Source organism: Leptopilina heterotoma, unplaced genomic scaffold (assembly GCF_015476425.1).
Source record: "Leptopilina heterotoma isolate Lh14 unplaced genomic scaffold, ASM1547642v1 Lhet_24, whole genome shotgun sequence".
In the NCBI taxonomy this organism is placed as follows: domain Eukaryota; kingdom Metazoa; phylum Arthropoda; class Insecta; order Hymenoptera; family Figitidae; genus Leptopilina; species Leptopilina heterotoma.
In genome coordinates, this window is record NW_025110956.1 from 3,573,491 (window position 1) to 3,588,566 (window position 15,076).

Consider the following 15,076-nt stretch of genomic DNA (forward strand, 5'->3'; position numbering starts at 1 on the left):
AGTATAGAACGAATTTTAATTGCGTATTCGAGAGGTATTTTTGAAGATAGATTAAAATCGATCCGTTGGGAATTTGTGTCCTTTGTAACCCGTAGACTATGCTAGAAGGTTAAGAAAGATGTGCTGATATTAGTTATTTCCCATGTAGATACAATCGGTGGAATGTTTGTGGTGAACATGGTGGTTGTTTAACTCTCTGCTGATGCTAACGACCGTTATGACGAAAAATCGTCATTCTGGACGCCTGGTGGGAACTATTGGAGTTAGGTTCTTTGGCGATAGAGTGGGGATAAGTTAGCATCAGCAGAGGGTTAACCAAGCTGATCCGAGAATAAGGTCTGCACGCAGGTCTTTGCAAGCACGAAAGTTGTCAGGGTACTTTCTATTTCGGGGCGAGGCAGACGAAGCCAAGTATCGTCATATATGATCCATGTGCGGCTAAATTGGCGCGGTGTGAGAAGGTACAGGTTGGAATGTGTTTGGTTCGGCTTCTGTGAGGACAGAAAGTTTAACGAAATTGTGAAAGCACTGAAGTCAATTCATGTTTGCGTGGAAGATCCTGTGTCCTAGAGTAAATAAAATTTACTGCGAGTTGGTTGGAGGCACGGCAGCCGTTGAGAATTTCAGTCCGGACAGAAACGACACTGCGAAGATTGTAATTCCCAAGAATCTGAGTTATTTTGTAAAGAAGACTTGGGTACGCAGTCCGCTTCATCCTATTCGGCTTTAATTGTAGCGTCCCGAGTAGATCTAGACATTCGTTGGGCGAACTAGGCGACGTAACTGAGATTTGACATAATCAGTTTCAGTGTCCAAAATCGATTAATGTCGTTCAGGAAAGACAACGAACAGGATTCGAGTACCGAAGACCCGTTCTACCATAGGTGTCGGGCACCCGAAACTGAAAAGGACAGTACCTCTCGTCTTCCTTTTTATACGTACGTATAAAATTTGCTCTGAAAAGGTCAGAGGAAATTCAGTGTATTTATGCGCTTCTGCCGAGTCGCATCCGCGGCTGCCTCCTTTGTTCCATGAGCCAAGGTAATATTTCTGCAGTTGACAAAGATACAACATTTTGTTACTGACTAGACCATGAAATTGAACCATTATTAAACACAGACAAATTCGCTGCTAGATATTCGCGTTTCTAAACACCTAGCATAGTCAGCATCAGTGAAACCTGTTAAACTTTTCAAACTCCCACTGTTTCCGAAAACAACACCAAAATCACAAGTATTTATTACATAGCTAAATATTTTCTTTACGGCTTGCCAGTGCTCATGATTATAGGAATCTAGAAATGGATTCGCGTAGTTGACTGCTTATTCCATATTAGGACGACAAACTCTAGCTGAGAACAGAAGGAACCCTACAGCTTCACGATAACGGAACTAATGGTTGAATAATCTGGAACATAATTGTTTCAGTCTATAGAGGCTCTTATCAAAAATTATCTCTGGTCGAAAACTGCTCGCTGATACATTTTTCTGGATAACATTTACTTCTTCAGTAATGTCAACATCACTGCTGATACAGATTTTTATCGTATTTTCATCCTACAGTCGATAGTTTGAAGATTCGTTATCGTATCCTACAAAAATTGTACGCTTAGTTTTTGTATGGAACTTATTGCGTTTTTAGGGATGTTAACATAATATGCTGTTGAACCGAACACGCTCAAATGTTTTACTTCTGATTTTCTGTTACACCATTTTTCAAAAGGTGTTTTATTGCTTCCATCTTGTAGAACTGCTCGGCTGAGTAAGTAACACGCAGTGTAAACAGCTTCTGTCCACAATTCTCTATTAACGTTTTTACAAACTTTACATGGTTTCCTGTCTGATTTTTCACTAAGTTTTTACATTCCTTAAATTTCTCAAATGACTCCGATTTGTGTCTTAAAAATATACTTTTCTATATTTTGTGCAATCATCTTTAAAAATGATAAAATACCTTGACCCTCGTGGTGACTCTACATTTATTGGACCACAAACATCACTATGTATTTTCTCTCCCGGTCTCAAAATACTTTCATGCTTTGTCGAAGCATGGTGTTTCCTAGTTTCCTTACCTAGGATGGACGGTTCACAAAATAAAGTGTCTTGCTTAATTACAAAATTTTTGTCATCTTGCACTTTATTTGCATTTTTCAACGCATGAATATTTATATGTTCAAAACGTTCATGTCACAGATTACTTGAATTTTTGTAAGCATTCATCCCAACTTTTGCAATATTACACTCTTCTGGCATTTTAACTTTGAACAACATTCTAAATAGTTTACCACACCGGACACAGTGTGATGTTACATGTCCACTTCGGTCTCTAATTTCACAACTTTCATCACATGAAAAATATTGTTGACTGTATTGAGAAAGTTATTATTTTCTTTTAGTGCACCAGGAAGTTTGTATAATATGAAATTCTTACTCCTTTCTTTATATACGATACAGTCGATTTTCTTTTCACATTCGCTTAGTTTGTCTGTGAATTTTTCGTTTTTTCTCGGCCAATCTGTCACATTTTCTTTTGTATATTTTGAATTAATGTAAAATTTGTTTTTTTTTGTTGACGGCGGTGGACATTAATGTAACTGTCGGACATTTGGCTTAATGCCTAGGCAAATGGACAATGTCGTCGTGCATTCGTATAACTGTCGACAGTAAGCTAACTGTCTGGACACTTAGCTGAATCTCTGATTCGTCTAAGTGTGGACGACATATATATTCAGCAACAACTAGTTGTCTATCAATTACAAGTTTGCACCATACGTCTTCCAAAATTTGATCAGCAGCAGCTAAATTCCAAATTTCAAGATCCTCGTCGATAGTAACGCCAGTTCCAATGTGGATAAATATTCTAAAAACGTGTTTCTTGGTGTTTTCAAGATATTTTTCTTATTTTTGATATTGGAGTGATTTTCAATGTATTTTTGTCCTCTGAATACGATCCTGAATCTTAACATTGCCTATCACGTCAGGATTTTAACCCTAGTGTTCACACCCGGGTACCCACGGCTACATATTTTTCCATTTTAGTCAAATAAATATTAAAATTGTGTCTCAGCACTTGGTTGTTTTTGGGGTCGCTTATTACAAACATAATGACAGTTTTTAAAAATTCAACATGTTTGCACTCCGGGTGCCTGAGACAAATTATTTAAAATTTCATTAGATTCACTTGAAATTCGTTTCTCAGTTGATTTTGGGGTCGCTGATGACGAATATGATATGAGTTTTTAAAAATTGAAAATGGCGGATCTAATACGGCGGTCTAAATTAAAAAAAATTATTACTTTTTTTACGACTCTTGGTATCCGGGCGTTTTGGGGTAGCTGATTACGAATCTGATGTTAATTTTACAAAAATTCAAAAATCTCTAGATACTTGGTTTTTATGAAAAATCACCAATTTTTTCATTTTTAAATTTTGATCCCCAGATACCAAGATACATAAAAAGTCAATTTTTTAAAATTTGACTTCCATAATGGATTTACTATTTTTCATTTTGAAAAATTGACATGGAATTCGTAATCAGCGACTCCAAAAACCCTCGAGTAACGAATTTCAAGTGCATCTAATAAATTTTTAAAAATGTCGTCCTCCATATTGGATCCGATATTTTGGATTTTTAAAAACTGACATCATATTCGTAATCAGCGATCCCAAAAAACCCCGAGAAACGAATTTCAAGTGAGTCTAATGAATTTTTAAATAATTTATCTCAAGCACCCGGAGTACAGACACTGTATATCTATACTTTAAACAAATTTTTTATTTATTTATAAACAAAAATTTTTTAATGAAGAAATTGCTTTTATTTAACATAAATAACGAAGACATGGGGCGCTAAGACGAAATACCCCTGAATCTGACTGTCAGATTATTTTTTATTAATTTTTTGTTTTAGTGGGTACCCTGGTACCCCGGGTGCGAGACAACGTAGAATTTCTTGTCTTGTCTGTCGTGACCTGGGGCTGAAAATGCATATTTTGAGCTTTAATTAAAGACTTTATTTACGTCTCTATCACGTTATATTAAGAAGAAAAATATCGAGAAAACACCCAAAAACACTTTTTATTGAGTCTTTACCCTCTCTTTTCTCAAAATCCTGACGTGCTAGGCAATTTTGAATACCGGGATCGTGTTCAGGTGAAAAAATTGTAATTTAAAAAATTTCTTTTTTGTTATCTGAGGATAATAATATAAATAAATATAAATAAAAATGTTCCTTTATAATGTATAATTAATATTTTGTTTCTAAAGCAGAAGTATTAATAATTTTATTTAAAATTTTAATCGGAAAAATCTCGTTCTTGTGATTTGCTGATATTCTTAGGTCGTTTGTTAATTTGAATAGGATGGGAAACTTTGAAAGATCAAGAACTCATTGGTCACTCGGACTAGGGGCATCTATATTCATTAAGTTGATTTGCTTGAACTTGTGAGTTACCGGCAAAGTGTTCTCAAAGGAGCACTATTGACGGGATTCGAGGGAGAAACTTTGGCAGATGTGTGAGTGGTACATTAATTCAACATTCTTGTTCTACAAATAAAACCATAAAAATAAAAGAAATTTAAGTAAGAATTGAGCATACTTTATTACATCTTTAAAATTATAATCAGACTTTTGTCGGTACGTTGCTTGAAGCTTATAGTTTTTTCATCATTTTGGGTATTAAAAAGTATTCAAGATTCCAAAAATGTAAAATAAAAAAATCGATCTGTCTGTCGGAAATATTTGATACGGATATCACACAGAATGGGCTTTACCAAATGAGGTAAAACTTTTTAATTTGTTAATTGGTTCAACGAAAACAAAAAAGAATAAAAAATTCTTAAATGAATCTTAAATACAGCCAATTCACTCTTTTTGAGTATACAAATCAAAAATTGCATTAAATGTTACTCAATTTTTGTTTCGGAGGTATTTTAACGGATTCATATTAAATATTTATTATCATATTTATAATATTACGAATGGTAGATTTCAAACAACGAATTTAATTGTTGATCAATGTCAATTTATAAATAGTCAACGATGCATTTTTTGTCCCATTTTATTTGTCTGATTATAAAAAATATACATAATAAAAATTCTTAGCTTTCGCTCTGCGAAGCAGACTCAGAAATAAATTTTGAAAAGATCTCTAGAGGCCGATTTTAAAAATTAAGTAATTGTTTAAACTATAGAGCACGATTTACAAAGAGTAGACCAATTTTCGTAAAACTTCGTGGCATCATAATTCTATGTATATGAGACACTTCTTTCCCCCAAAATATTTAAAAAGTAATTCAAAATTGTAAATGCACTTGAAGATCCAAACGTTCAATGAACAAAATAGCCCGCACTATGCGATTAACCTAATAAGTATGTTTAACTACTACAAATAAAATTAAATAATGTATTTTCAACAAATAACACTGTTTAAAAACCAAAATAAAGGGGGAAAAATATTTTTTAGAAAATTAAAATTTTTGAAATTTTATAATAGTGACTTCTGAATAAGCAATTTTTTCAAAGTTCAACTCAAAAAACTATTAAAAGTTCATGTTTTAATTTAAAACAGTACACAGCAATATTGTTTGTTTATTGATGAAGAATACAAAAAAATTGTGAGACCGTTTGGCAAAACCCAAAAACATTGAATTTTTCCAAAAAACAATGTACAGTAAAAATTTTTGTTTAATTTTAATGCATATTTATTTTTATCATTTATAGCATTTAATGTATTTAATGTGTTTTAAAAATTTTTTAATTAATGTAATAACGTTATGTTTTAAAATTTTGTACAAAGTCACTTAATGTATTTTAATGTTAAATAATGTGGATGGACATTTTTATTTTTATATTATAAAAGTATAATTGCTTTCCGTTTCCTTCCAACATTTTACAATTTCTGTTTTTCTGCTATTCTTTATAACTAAATAAACAAATCATTAATAAAAAATTTATATATAAAACCTTCATTGACTTTTCTAGCATTGAAGTTTGAGAAAATAGCGTTTTCACCGTTCCTGATAGGGTTTTGGGAAAAAAGTTAAATATTAAAAATATTTTTTTTTCATAATGCGTTAAAAACATTACCTACATTTTATTTCAAATGCATTATTTAGTGAGGTTCAGCTGTAAAATATGCTTATCAGGTTGATCGCAACCTTTGCAAGCAAGCTAACCACTATATAATATCCATTTAGGAATAACAAAAACCTTATGCACATTTTTTTGAAAGATTCTATTTCAGTGATTTAAAAGCTAAGTTGATATAATGCTTTTTCACAGTTAGCTACTATACAGGGACAAGTTGGATTTCTTAAGGGGACACCCAAGTCACCTAAAAACAATGCAAAAAGAGTCAACTTTCGGTACACTTTTCTCGAAAACTATTATTCCAATTGCGTTCGCCCTTTTTTCATTCGATTACAAATATAATCAATTATATGATTAAGAAGTAATACGACGTTATCTCCAATAGAAACTTTTTTATGAATATTTATACCCAAAGCAAAATAAAAATCCCATTTTCTCTGATTCATTGACTCATATCTCCGTTTGCACAACTCATAATGATGTTAAACTTCTTATTAGTATTCTTGGAACCATAGTGAACAAAGTAAAAAAAAAATTACAAATCGGTTTAGTAGATTCGGAGAAAAGTGTACCGAAAGTTAAAAAATTGGAAAAAACATTTTTACAGGAGACACGAAAAAAGAAAAAATACTAAAAACTCATGGTATTCAGAATCATGTAATCAGATTTTTTCTACTTTTCAGAAAAGGTTTTAAAAAGTCTTGTTCTATTCCTAATTGAGTCTACTTTTAGAAAATCAAATTTAAAAAAATCGATTTTTTTGTCGTTTTTCCACTTAGGTGTCCCCTTAAGATTTTTGCAACTCTTCCGAAGTTTTTGTTTAACATTTTACTCTAAAAAAGACTTTTTATCAAACATCATTAAAGTGATTAAAACATTTTATGGTGATTTTAAAAAATTATCGTTAATAAAATGCTTACAATATTTTACACTTCTTTAAATTTTCCTATATGATTTAAATTCTATTCATTCTACAACATGAAACGAAATTTCTTTTCGGCAACTCAATTTTCAAACAGTATTTTAAAAATCTAAATTCTTTGACAACTGCGTTATACCTACATTTTATCATCGATATCAATCTCAAAAAATTTTGACGAAATGTTTACATCTAGTGCTTATTTGCTTCAATAGTCGACTTAAGAAGCACGCTTTTAGTGTCAATAGGAAGAATTTCAACTATCTTTAAATACATATATAAATCTGCATGATATGGACCTTTTTTGTACAACGACTTATCTCCATATACGTCAATATAAAATCGTCCTACAAATACATTATCGAAGTAAAGAAATCAATATGTGGCGCGAGAAAAATAAGAAAAATTCTTTACTTGAATAATAAAAAATTCAAGAAGTTGTAATACTGTACGTAGAAACGACATTTATAATAATTTTATTAAAGTGATTTATGAATGAAAACAGTTCGTAAAATTGAATAAAAACAGCAGTTTAAATGAAACTTGGTAGTATTATATTTATTGATATAAAGTTTTAGAAAATCAAATAACTGTTTAATTTTAAGATTCAATTGCTAAAAATTATTTAAATGCTTAAATTTTATAAACGATTATAAATATAAATAAATTTCGTTTTTTGCACATGAAAAGTTTTATAGTACGATTGCAAGACCGACAGTCACGATATTCCGCTAAGATGTTCTTGCATTGGGTCTTTCACGTCCAGGACTACCTTCTGCTGAAAGTTTTGTTTTAACATGATTTGCCTTATAATCATACAATTCACTTTATTTGTTTTTAATTATTCTTTTATTAAATTATTAAATTAAAAATTATGTTTAAATTAAAAATTGGTGCCATGTTCCTAAAATTATTCTGCGTTGGCTTCAAATCTTTTTTCTAATCACACATATATTCAAATTACAAAATAATTATATACAACTACTTAGGGGTATAGTCCCATGTAAGTAGAAAGTGTAAGGGTACGGTCATACATGGTTGCCACAAAATGATAAATATAAAATTTTAGGCTTTTTCCATGGTTTCCAGGTCAATTCTTATGCAATTTCAGTCAAAAATTAAAATAATTTCTGGCCTACTCCTACACAGCTTTAGCTCTAACAATTTTTTTAAATTTCCAAATACCAAGAACTTAATAAGAATTAAAAACCGAAAATTTTTCGGACTATACAGAAAAATTAAAATGGCTGCTCAAAAATGGAGTCTTAAGGTTAAAATTTTTTTGCAAAATTTTACCTGAAGGTAAGAAATTATTAAAAGTGTTTAGATTAGCTTGAATTTTGTTACTCGAGGGTATAAGGGGTCGCTGATCACGAATTTTGAATCTGAAGTCCAATTTTCAAAATTCAAGATGGCGGACAAATTTTCAAAAACTCATTAGATTCGCTTGAAACTTATTCTTCAGGGATTTTTGGAATCTGATTATAAATCTGAAATCCATTTTTCAAAATTCAAGATGGCGGATCTAATATCGCAGACAATTTTTTAAAAACTCATTAGATTCGTTTAAAACTAGTTACTCGAGGGTGTTTGAGGTCGCTGATTATGAATGTGAAATCCCATTTTTAAATTTTAAGATAGCGGATCGAATATGGCGGACAAATTTTCAAAAACTCATTAGATTCGCTTAAAACTTGGTAATCGAGGGTTTTTGGAGTTGCTGATTATGAATCTAAATTCCAATTTTCAAATTTCAAAACTGCGGATCCAATATGGCTGACTAATTTTCAAATAAAATCTCATCGGTCCTTTGAAATTTGTTAATCACGTTCTTTAGCCTTAAAAATGTTTAAAATATTTTTAATGTTGCCAACTTTCACCAATCGAAATGCCTATTTTTGCAAACATAATTAAAAGTTAAAAAAACCGGGCAAGTGCGAGTGGAACTCGCACTGAAATGGCGGGTTCTGTACACTAATATTTAGATCATTTGGTACCAAAAAAAGTTATTTCTAAAAAAAAATGTTCTGAAATTAGTTTTATGTGATCAGTTTGTAAAAATACACTAGTATACTAATTTTTTGCTTCTTAGGTCAAATAATATAGAAGTTACATATCAAGTTCTCTATAATTTTCCTGTAATATTCGCGTAAAAATACACCAGCATGCAAAATTTCAGCTCTCCATGTTGAATAGTTTAGAAGTTAAGAGATGCATTTTTGAACAAAAATCTTGTTATTTCCTTGACAACGCTACGACAATCACGTCCAATCACATTCGCTATATTTTTCCTGTAATCTGCGAGTGAAAATACATATCTGGATCAAATTTGAGCTCTTTACCCCCACACACAGTGGGGCAAAATGTAGTAAGAGGCGTCAAAATTCTCTAACCACGTCAATTTTTAATGAAAATGAATGCACTTTGGTGGCATGAAGCTTCTTAAGTATCACAGAATTTGAAACCCTTGCCGCATTTTCAAAATTCAAAATGGCGTCTGTGCTGTAAAGGCCTATATTTGGTTATTTTCGTATTTTTTAAAAGCTATGAACATTAAAACTGAATCAATTTGCACAAATAAATTCTAGAAATGTTGCTAAAGGTATATTTTGCGACTGAGGCCTAAACTCGTTAAGAATCTGCATTGCAACTTTCAAAATTCAAAATGGCTGATCCAATATGGACGATCAAACGACAAAAATTCTTATAAATGCATATTAAAAAGAATTATTTTCATGAAAGTCTATACTCCGAGGTTATTTTTGCCGCTGATTACGAATCTGAGGTCAGATTTTCAAAATTCAAAGTGGCCGATCCAATATGGCGGTCGAAATTATCAAAACTTAGGCAAATTATTCTGATACTATGTATTCCAACAGTTTTCGAGTCGCTGGTTACGAATCTGAGGTCAGATTTTCAGAATGGCCGATCCAATATGGAGGTCAAAATTATGAAAAATTAGGCAAATGATTCTGATACTCAGTAATTGCGAACTGACGATTGACAATTTGATGCTTCTGACGTTTTTAAATTTTATTCTCCATTTTCTCATTTATGCTATTTCTTAATTACAACCTATCTTCAATTATTTTTTGTTAATATTTATTACTTTGTTCCTTCACATCATATTATGTTCGGAATTATTTTATTTTTAAATTGAAGCTTCTCAATGTTTACTGATGACTTTTTATTGTATCTATTTTAATTTTTAAATTAAAAATAAAAAATATCGAAAGATATTTTGACGGAAAAATTAGAATATAAATTCATCTGTATACAGCTCTGCGAATTTTGAATCTATCATTTTTGATAGATACAACGAATGAAAATAATGTACTCAAACAACTTAAAAAAGATCAGCTCGACAACCTCCATTAGTGCAGAAACTGATTCTTAGAAACAAATATCAATACTCAACAAGTCCTTCCTTCATGTTCTAACGACCATTTTGAATTTTGAAAGTCCGACCTCAGATTCGTGATCAGCGACTCGAAAACTGTTGGAATACTGAGAATCAGAATCATTTGCCTAATTTTTCATAATTTCCACGGACATATTGGATCGGCCATTTTGAATTTTGAAAATCTGACTACAGATTCTTAATCAGCGACTGGAAAACTATTGGAATACTGAGATTTGTCTAATTTTTCATAATATCGACCGCCATATTGGATCGGCCATTTTGAATTTTGAAAATCTGACTACAGATTCTTAATCAGCGGCAAAAATAACCTCGGAGTATAGACTTTCATGAAAATAATTCCTTTTAATATGCATTTATAAGGATTTTTGTCGTTTGATCGTCCATATTGGATCGACCATTTTGAATTTTGAAAGTTGCAATGCAGATTCTTAACGAGTTTAGGGCTCAGTCCCAAAATATACCTTTAGCAACATTTCTAGAATTTATTTGTGCAAATTGTTCCAGTTTAAATGTTTATAACTTTTAAAAAATACGAAAATAACCAAATTTAGGCCCTTACAGCACAGACGCCATTTTAAATTTTGGAAATGCGGCAAGGGTTTCAAATTCTGTGATACTTGAAGCTTCATGCCACCAAAGTGCATTCATTTTCATTAAAAATTGACGTGGTTACAGAATTTTGACGCCTCTTACTACATTTTGCCCCACTGTGCCACAGCACCGAATTAGTACAGTCCCGATTAAATAAATGTTTAGCGCGAAACTTTCCCGAACATTTAAATCTTTACACAATTTTCACTAAACTTTTCAGTTAAATATGCCGAATATTGCAAGTAAATATTTAATACATTTTTAGGAAAGTTTCGGTGCTGTGGTGGTAGGTCAAATAGTTTAGCCGCTAGGGGGGAAACGATTTGTCTACGGACGCAAGAGTCTCACCAATAGGGTTCCGTCAGTACACTCACGGTGTACGAAACTTTAAAAAGCATTTAAGTTTAGTTTTTTTAATTTTAAATCCAAATATTATAAACAAAAAAAAAAAGAAAAAAAATTTAAAAATTAAAAAAAGACTTTCCAGTACACATTTGCCTCCACGTCGTAAATGTTGGGCAACATTGAAAATAAGTTAATTACTTTAATATATGGCTAAAGAACGTGATCAACTCATTTTAACGGACCGATAAGTTTTTATTTAAAAATTCGTCCACCATATTGGATCCCCCATCTTGAATTATGAAAATTTGACTTTAGATTTTGAGCCACCATTTTATTTTAAAATTTTTTCTATAGTCCTATCTTGTAGGTTACATATTTTTGTCACGTTATTTGTAACATTTTGAATTTTTTTTCTGCTATTTCGTAGTAGAAAAAATTGAAAATTAAACAAAAATTTGAAAAAAAATCAGACTTTTTTTATAAAAAACATTAATAACTTTCTTGTTTATAAATTTTTATTTTTTTATAACGCCATGCGATAGAACGCTTATGAAAACGAAAGAAATGATGATTGATGAATATTTCTGTTGATTTTTAAGTACCGAAATAAATCCTCAAACTTCATGCCATACTTTTGTACATTTGGGCGTTAAAGGGTTAAAAAAAATTAATTACTGGTTCCAAACTATTGCTAGAACAATTGCAATTAATATCTGGGTCATTAAAATTAATTTAATTCACAATTCATAAAAAGTAACCACAGCCGAAAATCAGCAGAAGATAAAAAATTATTTTTAGAGCGAACTGTATCTTCTGTTTACTAACAATTGTTAGTTTGAATTTTGTTCCTGCTTCTAAACTATTACTAGAACAGTGACAATTATTGGGCCGTTAAAATTAATTTAATTCACAATATAATAAAAAGTAACCACAACCGATAATCAGCAGGAGATGAAAAATTATTTTTTGACCGAACTTTATGCTTTGTTTGTTAATAGTTGTTAATAAAAAAATTATTTACTGTTCCAGGTTTTTCTAGTATTTCCAGGCTCTGTGTCAACCATAGGTCATACTATAGTCAGCCAATTTATTGCTGACAGGTTTCCATGGTAACATTGGAGTGTGAGAGAGATAAAAACAATTGTTTGTCTTTCTCACTCACGAAAGTTACCATGGAAACCCGTCAGCAATATATTAGCTGAGAATAGTATGACCGTACTTTTCGAATGCAATGACATGTTAAGTCAATAAACGGGAGTTTGAAAAAATCTGGAAAAAGCATTCAGAGTAAAAAAATAACTGGTCGTAATTTTTCAATACGGTTTACACGTAAAACCGAATTAGGCTTAAGTTACCACCAATTCTGTTCGCTTACGCCAATTATTTTGTGAACATATGACATAAATTGGAAATGCTTAGAAACAAATTATACTATAAAATACGTTTTGTAGAATATGTAAATTTAAATAAATTCTAACTTCTGGTCTAAGAGAAATTATGAGAAATAAAATATTGTAGCATAAGATTCTAAAATACAATTCTTGAATAATTTTATGTTTATACAATTTTGTAGAAAATGCGTAACATATACACTGCAAAAACAAGTGTCTCATTTTGAGACGTTTTGTCCCATATTTGAAACACATAAGATGTCTTAGTCCACATATTTGAAACAGATATGTGTCTCATTTTAAGACGTTTCAAAGTGTCTTACACATTTAGCAATGCATTTTGAGACACGAAATGTGTTTCGAGTATCCGTCTCACACTAAGAAGACGTTTTACGTGTCTTATACGCATTGAGTTACCTTTAATGTCTTAAAATGAGACACGAGATGAAATTAAATGTCTCACTATAAGACAGATTTTGTATCTCAATAGTTTAAACACTTGAAACAACTCATTTTAAGACACGAGTGAGATACCAGTTTTTGCAGTGTATTAATGAAATTTATAAAAGTATTCTAAATAATAACTTAATAAAAATATTTGTTTACCTTGACACATTATTGTTACGATGTGGAGAATGGTTATAATGAGGCATGGACTCTTTCTATGCTTTGCTGCCATAGTAATTCTAATTATATATCTTCAAAGCACTACACCTAAAAAAATAAAAATTGCTTTAATTAAAAGTAAAACAACAACATCCTAAAAAATGATAAACTCTAAATCTACATTATTTAAAAATCCACTAAATGGTTTAATATGTAGCAAGCTTACTAAACAAAGCAGTAAAATGTATGATACAACTAATAAATGAGTAAGAATTCCATCGCTATCCAATACGTATATGACAGTCTACTTAGGAGTAATTCTTAAGTTACATAAGATATTCAGGGATCACAGAAAAAAAGATAGTATAAATTTTGTTGTGGGGAATTTTAACCAATGCTAATTCACATAGAAAGTGGCGCCCTCACTTAGGTGAAAATTTGTTGCAGCGAATATATACCCCAAAATCAGGTTAAAATTTAAACTTTGTTTTTCTAGTGATGAAAGTGATCTAGTCATTTTAAAAAGGATTGTTGGGTTCCAATTTCAAAAAAAGTGTCCTATTTTTATAACCCCTTAGTAAAGTTTATTGAAGACCCCTTATGTACATGCTGATGTACAGGAAGTTTTAACTGGGGACCATATATAGTGATATTTGGACGTCGTTCGTTCGTCGAACTATAGTTACGGTCGCTACGGAGACAGCATTTGCAGTGTTTCAAGTAATGCATTAAAAAATAATTCAAATTTTTCTTTTTCTAATTGTAGGGTCTAGGAGTATGAAAGTAGGGTCTACGAGGTTTAAAAGTACGGTATAGGTTTCTTAGAAGTAGACCCTCCTTTGCTTCTCCAAATGGAAGATTGGCAAATTTCCGCCTGTTTTGGGAGTCAAAGTAGGGTCTAATTGTATTAGAATTAGACCCTACTTTACTACTCCTAACACTCAATAGACCCTGAAAATTCAGGGTGAAAGTAGGGCTTAAATTTCGACTCAGGATTACTCTTTAAATCTGAATCAGTGAAATTCCTCTGAAAATCAGTGAAATTTGACTGAGCATCAGTGACTCTATTCTCGCGATTTGAATCAGTGGAATTTCACTGAAAATCAGTTAAAAATAACTGAAATTTCAGTCATTTTCCACTGATTCGACAATTAAAGAACTACTGAAAATTTCAATCATTTTAACTGATCTTCGGTGAAATTTCACTGATTCAAATCGCGAGAATAGAGTCACTGATTCTCAGTCGAATTTCACTGATTCAGTTTTAGAGAGTACAGAGAACTAGCAAACAACAGTATAATTCTAAACAAGGGGCAAAACGTTTCGCCCCTTGTATCGAATGATATTTTTCTTTATAAGTGCAGGCAATTGCTCGTTTGGTAAGCACTTGCAGTAGATCAACATGGACGATCGCCTCACGGTGCGAATAAACCATGCGCAAAGTATTTTGTCCCCAGCTACACTTTGAGCACAATGTTTTGAGCATCGATTGGTGGGATTGTACAGAATCGCCCATTTTGGATTTCTTACAGTCGATAGCGAACGTGGGTTTTGTATGCACGTACGTATCAAGAAAACTTCTATTTTATCTTTCTGGCACTTTTGTATAATACTAAATTTTATCCAATTATAAAAACAAATTTTTATATTCTGTCCTTCACATGGCCTATAATAGATTTATACGTATAGTTATTACATCTGTTTTAAAAT

At 31.4% G+C, this 15,076-nt stretch overlaps 1 protein-coding gene across 7 annotated transcripts in view; it reads right to left on the bottom strand.

Annotated features, from left to right (window-relative positions):
- LOC122502831 (lachesin-like) overlaps positions 1-15,076 on the bottom strand; it is a 351,041-nt gene that overhangs the window by 298,617 nt on the left and 37,348 nt on the right. For all 7 annotated transcript variants that reach the window (XM_043613114.1, XM_043613113.1, XM_043613112.1 and 4 more), the window contains exon 2: positions 13,367-13,474. In XM_043613114.1, the coding sequence (XP_043469049.1) occupies positions 13,367-13,439 (73 nt within the window). In that variant the 5' untranslated portion in view covers positions 13,440-13,474. The remainder of the gene's footprint in view (positions 1-13,366; positions 13,475-15,076) is intronic.